Raw genomic sequence first — 21,615 nt, 5'->3', positions numbered from 1 at the left:
GACCCTTTCATTCTGTTTTTGTTGGTCGGTAATGTGTGTTTTTCATGTTCGACATTAAAGTAATAAATAGCGTAAAAAGAAAGAAACAAACCCTGAACCCTTTGGTGGGGCTGCCGTTCATAGGTATGGGACACTTCTCCACCTCCAGTGTTTTGACCCTCTGTTGCATCACATTCCTTAAAGTTTTTACCCGATTACTAGTCCTGAATTTTCCCTGTTCCATTTTTTCTTAATGTGCTGCAGACCTGAAATTAAACAAGCTTGACCAGATGAAGTGTTAAATATCTTGTATTCATACTGGCTGTAGTAAACCGCAGTATTGTGTAGTGCATTCTGAATAACATGAACACAAAGCTGATTTATTTGTAAGGTCACTTCTGTTGAACACATTCCCTGTCATTTGTGTTGTGAAGGTTGTTTTCTTGCTGACTCTTAGCTGCAGATTTACAAAGTGCAGATTTTCAGTTCTGAAACACTCCATGCAGCAAAAGTGACGTCCACATTTTTTGGAAAGCACCGAATAACGTTGATGACCTCCGACTGGCAACTCCGTGTCAGTTTTAATACGTTCTGTTGCATTAAGGCAGAGAGCACTCCATGGGGTCCTGTGAGTCAGGCAGGAGGTGGCAGTTAAAAGGCCAGCTGAAGGAGAACATGTCCAGGGCTTGGCTGCACTGCTGCTCAGCTGAGGAACAGACTGAGCGACACGGCTGGAGGACGCCACCCTGAGGGCTGCACTGGGGCAGGAACATCCCACACATCAGCCGCCGCAGGGGCTCGAAGCACGCAAGCTCCATCAGCACCTGGATGAAAAGATAACAAGAAGCCTGACATGCATATAAAAATATAATGTTCTTTTATTTGTTTTTTTTGTTGTTTTTTTCTTATTGCCTGTGAGTACACTGCAAAAATGGAAGTTCTGTTTTTTTTTTTTTATCTATAACAGGGGTGTCAAACTCATTTTAGTTCAGGGGCCACATTCAGCTAAATTTGATCTGCAGTGGGCTGAACTAGTAAAAAAATAATATATAAATAATGTCAACTCCAAACTTTTCTCTCTGTTTTAGAGCAAAAAAAGTAAATTTACATTATGAGAGGGTTCTCATCTACAAATTATCCTTTCAAAAGATGTGAATCACATGAACAAACTGAAAAATAAGTGTAATTTTAACAATTTTATGCCTCAGTTTATTGTTTACACATGCTTATTACAACATACAGATCTCAGTAGATCTACAAATACACAACACATTTAGTAACAGAATCTTGTTAAAATTGTACTTACTTCTCTTAAGACATTTCAGGTTTTTCATATTTGTTCAGGTTATTTACTCTTTTTTTTTGTGAAATTATACTTTGTTTTAGTGCAAATACGTGAAAATATTTACATTTACAAAGAGAAAAATTTGGAGTTGTCATTATTTATATGTTATTATGACCGTATTTTACTGGTCCTGCCCACTTGAGGTTGAATTGGTCTGAATGTAGAACCTGAACTAAAAGGATTGTTAATTTCTTAATGTAATTTTTCCAATTCATAAATTCATCCCAAGGATGGAATGGACCCTTTGGTGGGCCGGATTTGGCCCCCGGGCCGCATGTTTGACACCTGTGATATATAAGGTCAAATAATTCTGGTCTACAAACAAAAGTAGAAAAACTTTACCAAATTTGGGTTACCAATGAAAAATAAAGTCAAATGTGCTGGTTGGTTGTAATTTTAAAGATATAGTAGTGAGTAATTTATGAAATTCTGTTAATTAATGAGAGAATAGATTTACTCAAAAAGAATGGTTCTTCTAATGTAAGATGTAGACATTTATTATATGGTATATGCAAGAGCATGAGCTACCAGAACTTTGAATTTATCTGAATAAAGGGAAAAGTTTAGCACATTTTATCTTTGAAGCAGGCAATTTCTGGAAAAAAAAAATAGTGCATACCCAAGTAAATCCCACATTAAGAGTATACTTAATGCTATCTTGATAATAGTCCAGCTAACGTGTTATGAACTACATCAACAGTTTATGTAATATTCCGGCTGAAGAACAAGATAATTTTCCTTCTTTTTCATCTTTTCAAATTTTATTGCTTTTAATAAGCACAACTGAAGAAGTCAAACCTTTAATAATCTTATGTTTTTTGCTTAACCTCCTAAGACCCAGGAAATGTCAGCAAAGTACAAGCGTTTTTTGTTTTTTATTAAATAAGTGCCTATATTGGAAACATCATGATGCAACAGTTTTTTCAGATGCAGTGTTTAAAATGTTTATGGAATGTCCTTTGTGGTGGACAGTTTTTTTTTTTTTTTTTTTTTTTTTTTTTTTTTTTTTTAATATAAAGTTGTGAAACTCTTGTCCACAAATGTGGACAGAAAACCCACAGCTGGGTCTTAGGAGGTTAAGAGAAGGTCATTTGGTTATATTTAGTGATATTTGCTCTCTTTCTGTCGGGGTGTTTTTGCAGTGTATTCAGAGTAGGTCAAAAGCTTTTACCCTGTACTGACGCAGCAGTGTGGCAGCTTCTCTCTGGTCAGCAATGGGCAGCCAGATGTTTGGAAATGAGGTGAAGTTATAGCTCAGGCCCTGGCACATCTCTGTCTCTATCAGTTCACATGAAGAAACTGGTGACAAAGAGAAAAGGAAAACAGATCTGACTAATATATGACACTGAAAGTACCAGAACATCATGTCTGATACACAAAGACATCACAGTTTTTTTTTATTGCTTTGTCATGTCAAGGCTGCTCCACTTTCTGAGATTTCAATAGCCAATACTTTCCTTGGTCAGCTTAGCGGCGCTTGTAACTAAAACCTGTTAGATCAGGGACAGAGATAACATGAACTCACTAAAAGGAGGGTAGGTGGAGTTGTCACAGCTCTGTTCATCTGCTCCATCAGAGCAGTCGTTCCATCCGTCACACAACCACTGTCGCTGAAGACACTCCCCCGTACTGCACGCAAACTGGTTTGGACCACACGTCCCTTTCAAAAACATAATCAACATTAACATCTACAAAGCAACAAGACATGATGCAACACAGAGTGAGGAAGAGACTGAAGGAGACGGAAAGTGACACTGAAGTATTTTGTGTTTGGGAGTATAAGGGGTTGAAGTAACAAATGAACTCATAATACTAGAGGTGCTGAAAATGTATGTGAATTGATACAAGATTAAATAATAATAAAAAGAGTCATTTTGAAGGTGTTTCAATGAAAACTGTTGTGATGTGATGACAGAAAACAGCCAATTTTCATTCATTAAAACTAATATTTCACATTCATCGTCTGTTATTCACAACACAAACTTGTCATTTTTCATTTCAATAAAGTGGCCAGGGTATGAGGGGTGGAAGTAATATCATTAAATGATTATTAAATAAAAGTAAATAAAAGTTAATGTGAATAAATAAAGTCATTTTGAAGCGGTTTCAGTGAAAACTGTTGTGATTTGATGAAAACAGCCAATTTTGATTCATTAAAATTAATAATTCACATTCATCATCTGTTATTCACAACACAAACTAGTCATTTATCATTTCAATAAAGTGGCCAGGGTATGAGGGGTGGAAGTAACAACATTAAATGATTATTAAATAAAAGTTCATGTGAATAAATAGAGTTGTAGAAATTGATGTAAATGAACAATTACAGTGATATTCTTAATATGAAGCCATTTTGATGGAAACAGTCATTCATAATAAAAAAGAAAAGAAGGAGGAGAAAAACAAAGATCAAAACACAATAAAAACCTGAAGAGGTTTGAAAAATGATCTCACCCAAATAAGTATAAATAACAAGACTGTAACCAAAGAAGATACAAATGAGTGACAATAAATTAGAAAAATGAAATGTGGTAAGTCTATGTCAAGCGTTAGTGTGTATCGATGTCAAAGTGAGATTTTCTTTAAATACACCTATATATGTATATGTGCACAAGTACTGAAAAGAAAGAAAGAAAGAAAAAGAAAGAAAGAAAGAAAGAAAGAAAGAAACAAACAAACAAACAAACAAACAAACAAACAAACAAACAAACAAACAAAGCAGCATGGGTCCAGCTAAAGTGCAAAGTCATTCACTCATTCCTGTTTCATGCCTTATATTATTATTTAATATTCACAATACTAAATATTTCAGTAAAGTGTGCCTCCAAAAAAGAAATAAAAGCTGTTAATACTGGTCTGTTGTTTTTGAGATAAAATGTTCTACTTTAATGAGTTGTATTGAAAAACAAATTTTCAAATTCCTGGTTGTCTAAACACATATAAATTACAGTATATTTGTATATGAAGTGTATAAATCTTACACTATAAACTATGAACATGTATTCTAAGTAGGATCGGTAGCTCAGAGATGAAGATTCTTTTTGAATAATACACATTCTCTACTTTTTCTTTGACCCAAATTTTGTTAAATTTCTCTACTGTTTTTCTGGACACATCCTGTTTGTAGCCCGGTGTAACAATACAGGAGATAAAAATGGATGTGAGTTGATACTTGTCAATATCGGTTAATTTGAGTTACATCCATGTTTCATACGGGAAAATCACAACAATAAGGAAGAGAATAGAAGAAAAGGGAGGAACACTAAAGAGGCCAAAAAAGGGAAGGTGAAAGTAAAGAAAGAAACAAAGGAAGATTGTTATCCGTCAGAATCATACTGTCCAAGAGGGACACAGCCTGGTACGTTGCATTAAAGCCGCTGTCGGCCACTCCCTCATCTGTCACAAACACCACAGTCATGTGTGGGCCAGAGGATGTTAGGTCGGGTGGAAAAGTGGTACCACAGAACCTGAGACAAAGACAAGAAACACAAGATGCTTCAGCACAATGTGATTATATAACTTATATAGAGGAAAATGAAGCTAACCCACGTACTGAAAGTGTGATAACAGGGTAAAAGAAATATACATAACGATACGTGTACAGGAGGTAAGAAAACACACACCTTCCCATAATCCTTTGAGCTCTAGTGTCCACGCTGTCGTGCACCTCCACGTAGTCGAATTCACACACATCCTGAGTCTCCAGGCTGAAGTTCCTGAAGCTGAGGGTTATGACGTGGCCCTCCTCAACAGAAATATACCATATACACAACTGAGGGGAAACACAGGAACACAATTAGACACAAGGGACGAGTGTGGAGTGGGTTATGTGCAGCAAAAGCAGGACTGAACGTACCTGCTGGTGAGGATAAGGCATCGGGTGGTTTGGACTGGACACGAAACCATATGGGCCTGTTTTCTGTCCACCACATTCTGTGAAAACACAGAGGCCGAAACATGTAAGAGGGGAATTATAGTTTTGACATGCAATTTCACTTTAGTTTTAGTGTAAGTGTTTGTTATTTTTGAAGAATTAACTAGTTTTGTTTGATTTTTTTATTTAGTTTGAATTAATATTTTGAGGTATTACAAGCAATTCAGTTCAATTCAGTTCAAAAATGCACAAACAGCTGAACGTCGAGAGATTTCAGATGAATTCAGGATTTGGAAATTTATGATATCAAGTATGCTTCACACAACCATTGTTCATCCAAAGCCCAAAATTCAGTTGAATTCATTTTTTTTTCTTTGTAACTCACTTTTTTTAAATTGTTTTTTTGTTTCTTTTCACCCATGAAATATTTTCCAGTGATACAACAGGATAGAATTATAAGAAAATATATCAATAAAAATATGAAAATCAAATGGTTAAAAACAACAGCAACAACACAAAAACACCCACTCACAAAAAACAAACAAACAAACGAACAAACATAAAATTACAAAAACAATAGAGTACTGTCAGTTTTGTTATACAGGATATGCTGTTACATTAGAAATCTTTCAGGGTGAATAAAGGCCTGGTCAGGACAAAAAGATGTTGATCATAATAGTATCAGAAAGCCAGTCCCTTAAGTTATTATAGGAATACCCAAGACTGCAGTCAGATCCGCTCAGTTATCTATTCTGCACTTCATCTAAAAAGGGACCCCATATATATTTTTGTTATTTCTTTGGGTTTTTTTTTAATTCAGTTTTATTTATATGGCCCCATTTCACACATTACAGATTCACCTCAAAAGGCTTTACATGCTCAACACCATCTGTCCTTTAGTAAAAAAAAAAAAAAAAACCTCACCCAATCAAACCTTTTTTTTTTTTTTTTTTTTTTTTTTCAATACTTTGCAGTCATTTATTCTCCCACCATTAACACTGGTCAAAAATGAAAACAAACCTATTTTACCCACAATTCTATTTTGTTTTATTTCATTTTCAGTGTAATTTTATTCACTTTTCATTCTTTTGAAAACTCTTATATCATTTTAATTTCACTTATTTATTTTATTTTATTTTTATTTATTTATTTTGCACACCAACAAATCAAACATTAGAACAAACAAAGAAACAAATGGTGCAGGTGAGGTCAGAAAACCCAGTGGGGTTTATAAGATTAATCTCACCTCATTACAGCATTAGCTTAAAGAAAGACACTAGGAATAAAACAATAATATTCAAAGTACAACAAAAATATAAAAAAAAACCTTAATGACATTCCCCCCCCCCCCCCCCCCCCTTTTTTTTGTAGTTTTAGTCTTCATTTACATTAAGTTTAATAATACCCTAGTTAATTCCTGAATCCTTAGGCTGTCCTGTGTGTTGTGTGACCTCTTTACCCTTGTGTTTATGGCTGCAGTTCTCCTCATCTGTTTGGTCGTGGCAGTTTGGATGTCCGTCACAGACAGACACAGGCAGCAGACAGCGCCCACTATCACACATGAACTCTTCTCTGGAGCAGCTCTCTGACAAACAAACAAACAAACAAACAAACAAACAAACAAACAAACAAACAAACAAGGACAGACAGGGTGACGGGTGTGAAAGAACATATATATACAGTAAATGCATGTTCCATACAGATGATCACAGGTTACACTACTGACTGTGCCCGGGCAGAATGCTCCTGTACTGTGCAGTGAAGCCGCTGCCTGCGATGCTGCTGTCTGAGTGAAAGGTGACCCACACCGAGCTGCTGTTGGTGTTCACGGTCGGTGGTGCTACATTTCCACAGAACCTGTTAGAGAAAAATACACACCTTTAATAAGTATTGTATGGAGTTTTGCTACAGACACAGGTACAGATACAGATACAGGTACAGGTACAGGTACAGGTACAGGTACAGATACAGATACAGGTACAGGTACAGATACAGGTACAGGTACAGGTACAGATACAGATACAGGTACAGGTACAGGTACAGATACAGATACAGGTACAGATACAGATACAGGTACAGGTACAGGTACAGGTACAGATACAGGTACAGGTACAGGTACAGATACAGATACAGGTACAGGTACAGGTACAGATACAGATACAGGTACAGATACAGATACAGGTACAGATACAGATACAGGTACAGGTACAGGTACAGATACAGATACAGGTACAGGTACAGGTACAGGTACAGATACAGGTACAGATACAGATACAGGTACAGATACAGGTACAGGTACAGGTACAGGTACAGATACAGATACAGGTACAGGTACAGGTACAGGTACAGATACAGATACAGGTACAGGTACAGATACAGGTACAGGTACAGGTACAGGTACAGATACAGGTACAGGTACAGATACAGGTACAGATACAGATACAGGTACAGATACAGATACAGATACAGGTACAGACACAGGTACAGGTACAGGTACAGGTACAGATACAGATACAGGTACAGGTACAGGTACAGATACAGATACAGGTACAGGTACAGGTACAGATACAGATACAGATACAGGTACAGGTACAGGTACAGATACAGATACAGGTACAGACACAGGTACAGGTACAGGTACAGATACAGATACAGATACAGACACAGGTACAGGTACAGGTACAGGTACAGGTACAGGTACAGGTACAGGTACAGATACAGATACAGGTACAGGTACAGATACAGATACAGGTACAGGTACAGGTACAGGTACAGATACAGATACAGGTACAGGTACAGATACAGATACAGGTACAGGTACAGGTACAGACACAGACACAGATACAGGTACAGATACAGGTACAGGTACAGATACAGATACAGGTACAGGTACAGGTACAGATACAGGTACAGGTACAGGTACAGATACAGGTACAGGTACAGGTACAGATACAGATACAGACACAGACACAGACACAGACACAGGTACAGTTACAGGTACAGGTACAGGTACAGGTACAGGTACAGATACAGACACAGACACAGACACAGGTACAGGTACAGATACAGGTACAGATACAGATACAGGTACAGGTACAGATACAGATACAGACACAGGTACAGGTACAGGTACAGATACAGATACAGATACAGATACAGATACAGGTACAGGTACAGATACAGATACAGGTACAGGTACAGATACAGGTACAGATACAGATACAGGTACAGGTACAGATACAGATACAGACACAGGTACAGGTACAGTTACAGGTACAGGTACAGGTACAGGTACAGGTACAGGTACAGACACAGACACAGACACAGGTACAGGTACAGATACAGATACAGATACAGATACAGATACAGATACAGGTACAGATACAGATACAGATACAGATACAGATACAGGTACAGATACAGATACAGGTACAGGTACAGGTACAGATACAGATACAGGTACAGGTACAGACACAGACACAGATACAGGTACAGGTACAGATACAGATACAGATACAGGTAAAGGTACAGATACAGATACAGATACAGATACAGATACAGATACAGACACAGACACAGGTACAGGTACAGATACAGATACAGGTACAGGTACAGGTACAGGTACAGGTACAGGTACAGGTACAGGTACAGATACAGATACAGATACAGGTACAGATACAGATACAGGTACAGGTACATATACAGATACAGACACAGACACAGGTACAGATACAGGTACAGGTACAGATACAGATACAGATACAGGTACAGGTACAGATACAGATACAGACACAGGTACAGGTACAGATACAGGTACAGGTACAGATACAGATACAGATACAGATACAGGTACAGGTACAGATACAGATACAGATACAGACACAGGTAAAGGTACAGATACAGACACAGACACAGACACAGGTACAGGTACAGGTACATATACAGATACAGACACAGACACAGGTACAGATACAGGTACAGGTACAGATACAGATACAGATACAGGTACAGGTACAGGTACAGATACAGATACAGACACAGGTACAGGTACAGATACAGGTACAGGTACAGATACAGATACAGATACAGGTACAGGTACAGATACAGATACAGATACAGATACAGGTACAGGTACAGATACAGATACAGGTACAGATACAGGTACAGGTACAGATACAGATACAGATACAGGTACAGGTACAGATACAGATACAGACACAGACACAGGTACAGGTACAGATACAGGTACAGGTACAGATACAGACACAGACACAGGTACAGGTACAGATACAGATACAGGTACAGGTACAGGTACAGGTACAGGTACAGATACAGACACAGACACAGACACAGGTACAGGTACAGATACAGATACAGATACAGGTACAGATACAGATACAGATACAGATACAGATACAGGTACAGATACAGATACAGGTACAGATACAGATACAGATACAGGTACAGGTACAGATACAGATACAGGTACAGACACAGGTACAGGTACAGGTACAGATACAGATACAGACACAGACACAGGCACAGGTACAGGTACAGGTACAGGTACAGATACAGATACAGATACAGACACAGGTACAGGTACAGATACAGATACAGATACAGATACAGGTACAGGTACAGGTACAGGTACAGATACAGGTACAGGTACAGGTACAGATACAGATACAGATACAGACACAGACACAGACACAGGTACAGGTACAGATACAGACACAGGTACAGGTACAGGTACAGATACAGGTACAGGTACAGATACAGATACAGACACAGGTACAGGTACAGATACAGGTACAGGTACAGATACAGATACAGACACAGGTACAGGTACAGATACAGGTACAGGTACAGATACAGATACAGGTACAGGTACAGGTACAGATACAGATACAGATACAGGTACAGGTACAGATACAGGTACAGGTACAGATACAGATACAGACACAGGTACAGGTACAGATACAGGTACAGGTACAGATACAGATACAGGTACAGGTACAGGTACAGATACAGATACAGACACAGACACAGACACAGATACAGATACAGGTACAGGTACAGATACAGTTACAGATACAGATACAGATACAGGTACAGATACAGGTACAGGTACAGGTACAGGTACAGGTACAGGTACAGGTACAGGTACAGGTACAGGTACAGGTACAGATACAGTTACAGATACAGGTACAGATACAGATACAGATACAGACACAGACACAGACACAGACACAGACACAGATACAGGTACAGGTACAGGTACAGGTACAGGTACAGATACAGGTACAGGTACAGGTACAGGTACAGGTACAGATACAGTTACAGATACAGGTACAGATACAGATACAGATACAGACACAGACACAGACACAGACACAGACACAGACACAGACACAGGTACAGGTGCAGATACAGATACAGATTTTTCAAACACAACTCCTCCAACTGATTACACTAAGAACATTACTGTGAAACATACTGTTAAAATTTGGATTCAATTCAAGCATCATTTTAATTGGACGTCAATTTCTCTAAAAGCTCCTATCCATTCAAACCATCTTTTTAAACCATCTCTTTTGGATAAAGCCTTTTCTGATTAGGAGGACAGGAGGATTAAGACATTTTCTGATCTCTTTGACAATGGCATATTCATGTCTTTCACCAAACTTATTGATAAAAATTAAATCCAAAACAGCGACTTTTTCTGTTATTTACAGATTTGTGACTTTATGTCCAAAGTGACGCCTCAGTTTCCTAATGCCCCGGCAAAAAATGCATGTGACTCAATTTCAGAATGACCCCAAGCACTTAAGGGAATACTCTCATTTTTAAATAATCAAAATTCCTTTTCCTCAGTTCTAAAAAGAGAATGAGAAACTGAGTTAAGTTTAGCAATTTGCGGCAGTCTTTGTCTTAGCATTTTAAAGAGGGTTCACACATCTTCTGTTTGTGCTAAGCAGTCATTTATACAGTGTTAAATTTGACATTGTTATTTTTGGACCAACCAAAAGATGGCAAAGATTTTTCCTGATCCAAAGCCAAACTGTAACTGGTGTGGTGCTGCCCCCAACCATGTTCACATGTTTAGGTCCTGCTCAGAACTTAATACTTTTTGGAATAATATATTTGCTTTAATTAACACTGCTCTGGGTAAATCAGTCCAACCATGCCCCCTAATGGCCATTTTTGGTTTTTCTTCACCGGCTCTGGGATTGTCCAAAGCCCAAAGTGACTCGATATCCTTTGGTACACTATTGGCCTGTCGTATGAGTCTGTTTAAGAGGAAAGATTTGCTTTCACCCACTTGTGCGCAATGGGTGCACGATTTACTTTTGTTTTAAAAGTTGGTAAAGATTAAGTTTTCTGTTCATGGACACATTAATTTGTTTTATCAACAATGGAATCCTTTATTCTCTGTTGTCAACAAGAGTGTCCTGCTGTCTCCTTTGTCCTCTTGATGGAGAAATTAGTTGTTAGTATACATTATATTAACTCTCAATCAGCCCTGAGCATCGTTAAGAGCAGTTCATATAATTTATTTGTTTCGTTGTTGTATTTTGTATGAGTTTGCCTTGTTTTCTTTTGTCTAATAGGTTTGTTGGTTTGTTGTGTAATTTTTTTTTTTTTTTTTGTGTTGTGTTTGTGTGGGTTTTATGTCTGAGTATATGTTTATGTAAATGTATAAATAAATAAAAAATAGAATTTTGAGTCTTTATTGTCAGAAACAAGACCAAGACCAATGTGGACCACCAATTACCACCTGATTAAAACTCTAAATACTGTTTTTCACTTCGTATTTTTTAAATACGTACACTCAGTGACTTGTCAACTCTGTAAATGTTCAAGTCAAATCTTTTCTTCAGATTACAGTTCACTTTCGTGTGGACTTTGCACAGTTAATCCTAAAAAGAATTCATGAACAAGATATGTATACACACACTTTAGAATTTCACAAATCCTGTTACAGCCTCATCCAAAAATGCAAGCATAAGAGAAGATCAAAATATGTAAATATTCATTCCAAGTTGACATCAGTCCCTAGAAGTCCCATATTTATGGAAAGAACTTTTGCGCCATCTACCAACAATTTCATGTAACGACATGAATGTTTCCATGCATTCTTAAAAATAGTCATTGTGCACTAAAATGGTCTGTCTTGTGTTTCACTATTCATTTATATACTGTAGTTTTGATACATGTATGCTGCGTTGTACAGCTATTTACTCCAGCTGTCAATATTCAATTCCTTTAATAAGTACTTTAATTTAGAGTATCATGTTCTATCAAATCATTTCACATTTTTGTGAGAACCACGTAACTCCAATGTAATTTTTTTAGCTCATAAAAACAGGCCTTCTTGCAACTTTGTGACCATCCATTTTCCAGAAAATCCAAAGGGTTTAAAAAATACTTCAGCATAAGAGGCAGGTCAGTTTTCTCAACTCATAAAGAAACATTCAACAATTTATCTCAAACATACAAAATAAAAGATATGACATTTTCATCTTGAGAGGTGTCAAAAAACACAACCTGACAAGTAATTGGTATCTAGGAAAAATTCTAATACCGCCACTAAAATACCTCCAGTGGAAAAAGAGTCAAGAAATAATTGCAGTATTTTTAGTAAATGAGCTGAAGTAGTATAAAGTTGTACACAATGTAAATACTCAGTTACTTTAGAGCAGGGGTGTCAAACTCATTTTGGTTCGGGGGCCATATTTAGCCCAATTTGATCTCATGTGGGCCAGACCAGTAAAATAATGACTTAATAACCTATAAATAATGACAAATCCAAGTTTTTCTTTTTGTTTTAGTGCAAAAAACCCCAATTAAATTATGAAAATATTTGCATTTTACAAAAAACATGTGAATAACCTGAAAAAACAGAAATTTCATTTGAAAAATTAGTGCAATTTGAACAATATTATGCCTCGGCTTATTATTTATACATGTACATTACACACAATGTTACATAAACATTTGGTAACAGGCAGAATATTGTTAAAATTTTGGAATTTGGAACTAAAATTTGAACAATTTCTACAATATTACATCTCTTATTATTAACACAACTACAGATCACAGTGGATGGTTAAACCGGTCATGTCAAATTTGGGTGTTAAAATGGACCCCAATCTTAAACTCGACCGCCAAATTGGTGATGTGGTCAAGTCCAGTTTCTTTCACTTAAGACAGCTTGCAAAAGTAAAATCTGTTCTGCCCAGGGATCTGTTTGAAACTGTGATCCATGCTTTTGTAACTACTAGACATGACTATTGTAATGCACTTCATGCTGGGTTGAGTGAAAACGCACTTTCCCGACTGCAGCTGGTCCAAAATGCTGCAGCTCGGCTTTTAACAGGGACACGGAAACATGAACATATTTCACCAGTTTTAGCTTCACTCCATTGGTTGCCAGTGCGTTTTAGAGTTGATTTTAAAATTCTTCTATTTGTTTTTAAATGTTTTAATGGCCTTGCCCCCTCCTACCTGTCTGACCTGATCCACCCCTATGCCCCCCCTCGTGCTCTCAGGTCAGCAGATCAGCTACAACTTGTGGTTCCAAAAAATAAAAAGAAGCTCCATGGGGACTGTGCCTTTTCTGCTGTCGCCCCAAAGTTGTGGAACCAGTTGCCCTTAGTTGTTAGACAGGCTCAGTCTCTACCTGTCTTTAAATCACGTCTAAAAATGCACTTTTTCTCATTGGCTTTTAATCAATGAGTGACATGCCTGTTTTTTTTTTTTTTAATGCTGTTTTTATCAGATTTTAATTTGTCTTGTTTTTATGATGGTTGTATTTTGTTGTTCTTAGCCCATTTTACACCCTGTGTTATCACTAGTTTTACTTATTTACTTATTTAATCCCTTGTTTTATGTTTGGTGTACGGCACTTTGGCTAGCTGTAAAGTTCTTAAAGTGCATTATAAATAAAGTTGGTATGGTATGGTATGGGATGGGATGGGATGGATCCCTAAATGCACAAAACATTTAGTAACATTCAGAATATTGTTAAAATTGCACATTTTGGGTTGTTCATCTTTGTTTTTATTTATGTATTTATTTGTGTTTTATTGTGGAAAAAATAGTTTTGCAAATGTAAATATTTTCACAGTGAAATCTTTTTTTCATTTAATTTTTTTCCACATAATTTTTCACAAAGAAAATCTGTAGTTGTCATTATTTATGGGTTATTGTGTTGTTATTTTTACTGGAGATCACATTTGGTCTGTATATGGAATCTGAACCAAAATAATTTTGACAACCTTGACTGTTCAGGTTAAGTTTTGCACTTTCATCCTGCGGGCCGGAATGGAACCTTTGGCGGGCTTGATTTGGCCACTGGGCCGCATGTTTGACACCTGTGCTTTAGAGGTATTCATCTTCAGTAAAAGTACTCAATTATTTCCATCACTTGCAGTCATGATTAGATGAATACTGAAGTCCTTCACTGCCCTGCTGTTGTATGTGTTAAACTGATGCAGACCAGTGGTATCTGACTGACCTGGTGACCACAGAGCTCTGATCCATCTGCTCCTGCACCTCCAGCCAGTCAAACAGACATGGAGACGGCCCCTCTACGTTTAAGGAGGAAATGTGGATCTGGACCAAGGAGGGGGGTGGGACTCGAATGACCCATACACATAAGGAGTTGGGGGGATAAGAGCCAGGATGGTTTGGTGAACTGAAACTGCCCTCTGAGTCGGTTAATACCCCTCCACAACCTGTGAGATGGGAGAAAAAAACACTGCAGGATAAAACATCATCAACAATAAAGTACAGTAGTTCCCTACCAGGGTCCAAACAAAGCCACATTAACTAAAGCAAAGCCCCCCCATGCAACTGACGATTTGTCTTGTTTGTAAGGTCTGTCCATTTTAAGACATGCTGATGGTGGTTTAGAGCAGGGGTGTCAAATTCATTTTAGTTCAGGGGCCATATTAAGCCAAATTTGATCTGAAATGGACCGAACCAGTGAAATAATAACATAATAATATATAAATAATGTCAGCTCCAAATTTTCTTCTATGTTTTAGAGTTAAAATAGTAAAATTATGTGATGAAAATGTTTACATCTACCAACTCTCCTTTAAAACAATGTGAATAACATGAAAAAACTGAAATTCTTAAGAAAACTAAGTGCAATTTCAACAATATTATGTCTCAGTTTATCATTTACACATGCAAATAACAACTTACAGATCATAGTGGATTGACAGATACACAAAACATTTAATAAAGAGGCAGAATATTGGTAAACTTACACTTCAGATATTTCAATTTTTTCATATTTGTTCAGGTTATTTGTGCTTTTTGTGAAATGATAGTTTGTTTTAGTGTAAATACAGTAAAATGACATAAAAATGTTTACATTTAGAAGAGAAAAGTTGTGAGTATTTATAGGTTATTATGATAGTATTTTACTGATCCGACCCACTGGAGATTAAATTGGTCTGAATGTGGAACTTAAACTAAAATGATTAATATTCATTCATTTTCTGACCCCGCTTTATCCTCACTAGGGTCACGGGGGTCGCTTGGAGCCTATCCCAGCTACACAGGGGCGAAGGCGGGGTACACCCTGGACGTGTCGCCAGTTCATCGCAGGGCTGAACATATAGAGATAAACAATCACTCTCACATTCACACCTACGGGCAAGTTAGATTAACCAGTTAACCAATCAGTGCATGTCTTTGGATTGCGGGAGGAAGCTGGAGTACCCGGAGAGAAAATGATTAATATCTTTTGCGTAATTTTTGCATTTCACAAATTAATCCAACGGACCAGACTGGACCCTTTGGCGTGCCCGATTTGGCCACCGAGCCGCATGTTCGACACCTCTGGTTTAGAGGGAATGCATTAGTAATAACTCCCAGATGAAGCTGACAGGTGTAAACAATGGGATCTGACTCTGAACAGTGTGGGTAAATGTGGACTTTTACCCATTTTTCTTATCATTTCTAATATATCTAACCTAATTTTACAATAATACACTGGAAAAAATCAAGATCTTACCAAGTGTAATTTTCTAATTTCTTGTCAAAATATCTCATCACACTTAAAATAAGACAGAATCACCTAAAGAGTAACTTGTAAGTGAGATGTAAGAACTTATTTTATACAATAGAAAATCTTATTTCAAGAAATCTCACTAAGACAATTTTCACTTGTTCCACTGGCAGATTTTTTTTTTTTTTTTTTTTTTTCTCAATTCAATTCAATTCAATTCAATTTTTTTTTTTTTTTTTTTTTTTTTTTTGCTTATTTCAAGAAAAAAATCTGCCAATGGAACAAGTGAAAATTATCTTGGTAAGACTTCTTGAAATAAGATTTTCAAGATCTACTGTCTAAAAAAAAGTTCTTATGTCTCACTGAAAAGTTACTCTTTAGGTGATTATGTCTTATTTTAAGTGTGATGAGATATTTTGAATAGAAATGAGAAAAATACACTTGGTAAGATTTAGATTTTTTCTAGTGCACAAATGGATTAGATTTCTTATAGTGCTTTTCAAGGCACACAAAGCCCTTTATATTTTAGATTCATTATCCATTCACACTCACATGCACACACTGGTTGTGGTAAACCACATCTGTAACCACAGCTGTCCTGAGGCAGGCTGGTGGCAGTGTGGCTACCAGTCTGCACCCATCACCAAGCACTCATACACCAGTGTGAGTGGCGGCAAGGTGGGTGAAATGTCTTCCCCAAGAACAAGACAGCAAATGACTAGGACTGAGAAGGGTTCAAACTACCAACCCTCTACCTCCTCTGCCCCATTTAAGGAAAAGATGCATTGTTTAAACTTAACTTGTCTTGATGTGAAGTAGTTAATTTTGGTTTTCGACCGTTTATTTTCAACAGGTAATAATTAAATCACCGACATAAGGATTAGCAGGAACATATACAGTAGATTCATAAGAAATAGATATTAGTGGCTGAAATGTTGCAGGAAGAAGTATAATATATAATGTCTATCATAAATAACTGAAATGAACACCTCTGTGTTTATATTATTTACAGATGGATGGATGGATGGATAGATGGATGGATGGATGGATGGATGGATGGATGGATGGATGGATGGATGGATGAGTGCTTTGACAGTGTGTTTCACTGTAGAAAACCTGGATGTCCTACGTGTTTCAGATGTAGGCAGTCTGGTTGGTTGTGGTGCAGCTGTACCATCCCTTTGACTAATGCTGGTAGGGATTGTGGGTAACGAATGGGACACTTCCTCTCCTGTGCTGAGCAGGTCTGAAGGGGTGGTGGACACCAACTCCTCCTCAGCTGATTGGTCTTTTATCTCTAAAGCAGGAATAGGAAGTATATACTGTTTGTAAAGTCATCATATTCACACATCCTGTAGCCTCACATTTCATTTATATTCTCAGACTGAATGACAGAGATTCTATGACCAGGTATTTTGTTCTTATCTGAGGTGCGACTCACGTGTGAGGATGAGGGCGAGGGTCAGTCCCAGGGCAGCTACCAGAAGCAGAGCAGCAGCAGAGACCAACACGGCCCCCCAGCCACAGCCCAGGCCCCGCAGTCGCATTGAACACACTCCAAAGAGACACCAACCTGGGCCTCAGAGACACATGCACAACATGCACTTTAGTGACACATGCACAACATGCACTTTTGTGTTAAGTGTCATCAGCGTGGTTTATCTTCATTTTATATACTTTAGAACACTGAACAGCAACACAACATAGAATCTAAAAAATAAACTGCAAATTACTGAAGTCATTATTACCCCGCCCCCCGAAGGGGAGGCAAGGGGTATTGTTTTAGGTTTGTTTTGTTTGTTTGTTTGTTTGTTTGTTTGTTTGTTTGTTTGTTTGTTTGTTTGTTACCTCTGCCAAGGAGGTTATGTTTTTGTCGATGTTGGTTTGTCTGTCTGTTTTTGTGCAAGATAACTCAAAAAGTTATGGACGGATTTGGATGAAAATTTCAGGAAATGATACTGGTACAAGGAACAAATGATTAAATTTTGGTGGTGATCAGGGGTGGGTGGGGGGGCCACAGGGGCCCACTGATCTGCCTCGGTGGAGGTCTGCACTCTCCAAGTGCTTCTAGTTTGTTTGTTTGTTTGTTAACACTCCAGCAGCAAAACTGTTGGTTGAATTCATACCAAATTAGGTTTATATATTGCCAGTGACCCAGAATAGATCTGATTACATTTTGGGAAAAATAGGTCAAAGTTCAATTGTTTAAGGACTTTTTCATATCTTTTTTTTTTCCCAATTTACTTATAATGAGTGAAATTTCACATGTCTGTAGCAGCAAAACTACTGGTTGAATTCATACTAAATTTAGTTTATAGATTGCCAGTGACCCAGAACAGATGTGGGTACAGTTTAGGAAACTTAGGTTTAAGTTCAAATTTTTTATGAATTTTTAAAATCTTTTTTTTCTGTCATTTACTTATATTGGGCAAAATTTCCAATGTCTATAAAAACATAAATTTTGTTTCAATTTACTTTAAACTTGGCTCATGTATAGAGGCAATCGATATGCTGACATCAGCACAGGCATAAACATGATGACATCAGCTGGATCCATGCCAAAATAAGCTACAATACGTGCGAGGAGGTTTATTGTGCCTGGCACCACTTGTTTTTGATGTAATCATGTTTACTACATTCAAATTTTGAATAAATTACTCAATTTGGTTCTTTATCACACACAAGTTTTATACACATTTTCTTTACTCCAAATGCAGCAATGTGCAGTGGTCAGCAATTGGTATTAAAATGACTAATCCCAACACACAGTCTAACCTAATTCAAGTGTGGTCACACAAAGCAGCCAGCTGATTGGCTGACTCACCAGCTGCTGGAGGTTTGATTGGTTCAGGGGTGGATGAGGATGTCCTGAATCCCTCCACCCTCTCCTCTCGCTCCCCCTCCAGTTCAAATGCTGGGTTACAGAACACATTCTAAGGAAAACGAAAGTGGGATGAGAGAAAGAAAATCTTCATAAACATTATATTTCTATTTATTTACTTAACCTCTATTTATACAGAAAATCCATGGAAAATAAAATCTCTTTCAAATATATCCAAGGAGGACACAAAATTATGTAGCTATAAAGTATTCTTACATCACTCCAAGACCAGGGAGGGAAATAAGAGAACACTGTTCTACCAAATTCTGTCTAAATCTTCAGAACTTTGTATAGAGGTGCAAAAGTCCTAAAGGCTATTGTTAATGATATAAAATTACATTTACACAAATAAGATGGAAGTGTACTAAGTAATACTTTGTAAATAAAAATATGACATTGGTGCTTAATGGTGGACAGAAAACCATATCACAGACTACACAGTGATGGACGCTGAATGATGCATCAGATATAAAACACAATACACTGTTTCATACAGAATCCAAATATTGCAGTGAAGAAGAAGTGGTGTTCACATAAATAATGTATTTGTAGTTTATAACACTTAAAAATAGAGACTGTACAAACATTTTCCCTGTCTGAGTAAAAACCCAGAGTGACCCCAGGTTTCTTTACTAGGAGCTTAATATGCATTCTAAAAGACATGTAATCTGTATAGATAGCAATATTTATTACATGTATTATATGTTGAACCTGATGGACCAAATGTAGGTTAGAAGAAAGTAACATCTGGAACATGATGAAAAGTACAGCTGAGTGGCAGGATTATACTGTAAGTTGCAAGACCAGCATTTGAGAAATACAAGTTAAATTGGCAAGGTGTTAACAGTAACACTGGGATTGAAATTTTGCTTTATACATATTTTATACTGTATCAAATGATGATCTGAACTTGTATATGATCATGGTCAAGGTCGAGTTAATTTATATAGCACATTTAAAACAACGCAAAGTGTCCAAGGTGCTGTACAAGTCTGCAGATTCAAATGTAAGATATATTTAAAAGTAGTAAAATAAGAAAAAATACAACATATACTAAAACTGATTAAAAAAACAACAAAAACAAACAGATACACAGTAATAAGATAAATAGCATCAAAAACACAACAAAAAGAAGATGCTCAATAAAATCTGTCAAACAGAAAGATTTTGACCTTGGCCTTGACCTCAGTGGAACATCATGATCATCAGACATGTTCTACCATCATGACCACTCACCTTGTAAATATCTGAGGAGTCTGAGTACACTTCTACCTGGCTGAGGTCGGACATCTTTAGTCTGCTGGTCCTTCTGTCTGTCCAGTCAGCTCTCCTCTTCTCAAGGGTTCTGTTCTGATAAACCCAAAAGTGGCCACATTGAGATCAGAGATGTTAAAAAATGTATTCCAGGGTGTTCTTCACATGTGTTCACTTCTTCGCTGTGACTGTCGACTTCCACTGACACCTCACAGCTGTCGACCCTCCGGCATGGCAGAGCCGCTCTATTTCCATCAACATGATCCAGATAAAAATGTGGAGGAAAAACAAAAAAAAAATGGAAATCACATGAAATATTCAGACCAAAACTATCAATATATCCACATTTACTGCTGGTCTGAGTTGGATCTGTATTTGCCTTGAGTTTTTGATGGTGTGTGGGTAGTTACAAAAGAGTTTTAGAAACTCCTTCACAGTGTTGAACAAAGCCGAGTCAGCTGAGACGACTGAGCCCTGAGGAGGAGGTGGAGGGAGGTGAATGGAGGAGAAGGGGTGAGGGTGAAGATGGTGGTCCCTGTTAACCCTCCATAATCCCCGTAATGATCTTTTAAGCTCCTAAAATGTTTAATCCACATGCATGCATACATTAACAAATACATAAACTGCAAGGTGCACTAATACAAATACAAACAAGCTTTTTAAACCCACATCGCAGTCAGTTATTTATTTTTTCCCTGCAGGTAATTTGGCATTTGTGAGAACAATTATAGAGATTGTAAGATTTGTAACTGCAGTGGTTACCCAAATCTACACTGTAAAAAAAAATCCTGTTGTTTTTATGGAAAAAAAAACTGGCAGCTGTGGTTTCCAGAACAATACTGTAAAAAACACATCCAACTGTAAACATATTTACCAAGTAACATGTAGATTTAACATTTTAAACATGTAGATTTAACACTGGATTTAAATGGTAAATAGACTGTACTTATTTAGCACATTTTCTCTGCCTTCATGGTGTCCAAAGCACTTTCCAAAACCACCAGGTCCAACTGGAAACAATGTAGGGTTCAGTGTCTTCCATGTACACTTGGACATATGGACAGTCAGAGCCAGGATTCGAACCACCAACCCTTTGGTTATTGGACGAGCCGCTCTACCAACTCTACCAACCCATTAATTTACAAATTTAAAATGTCACATTGTTAAAAGTTTACTTTTTATAACTTTTTTATGTATATATAAAAAAGCAAATATGCTGTTATTTCAACATTATAGTCTTTGCAGTTTAAACGGCA

General features: G+C 37.2%; 1 protein-coding gene across 2 annotated transcripts; it reads right to left on the bottom strand.

Moving 5' to 3' along the window:
- Positions 1 to 272: 272 nt before the first annotated feature.
- Positions 273 to 20,803, bottom strand: LOC115431941 (membrane frizzled-related protein-like). Of its 2 annotated transcripts, none has more exons than XM_030152662.1 (13): positions 20,342 to 20,803; positions 19,049 to 19,157; positions 17,666 to 17,803; positions 17,354 to 17,521; positions 14,719 to 14,938; positions 6,925 to 7,055; positions 6,658 to 6,783; positions 5,181 to 5,257; positions 4,948 to 5,096; positions 4,661 to 4,791; positions 2,850 to 2,984; positions 2,496 to 2,623; positions 273 to 803 (listed from the first exon to the last, which is right to left on the bottom strand). In XM_030152662.1, the coding sequence occupies exons 1-13, from the start codon at positions 20,393 to 20,395 to the stop codon at positions 579 to 581; spliced, it is 1,791 nt and encodes a 596-aa protein (XP_030008522.1). In that variant the 5' UTR covers positions 20,396 to 20,803; the 3' UTR covers positions 273 to 578. The 2 variants fall into 2 exon arrangements, with proteins under 2 accessions (XP_030008522.1, XP_030008524.1); XM_030152664.1 differs by having other exon boundaries at positions 17,666 to 17,797.
- Positions 20,804 to 21,615: the final 812 nt, after the last annotated feature.

Source organism: Sphaeramia orbicularis, chromosome 13 (assembly GCF_902148855.1).
Source record: "Sphaeramia orbicularis chromosome 13, fSphaOr1.1, whole genome shotgun sequence".
Classification (NCBI taxonomy): Eukaryota; Metazoa; Chordata; class Actinopteri; order Kurtiformes; family Apogonidae; genus Sphaeramia; species Sphaeramia orbicularis.
The sequence above is the reverse complement of the archived record's forward strand: the minus strand, read 5'-3'. Positions and strand labels throughout refer to the sequence as shown.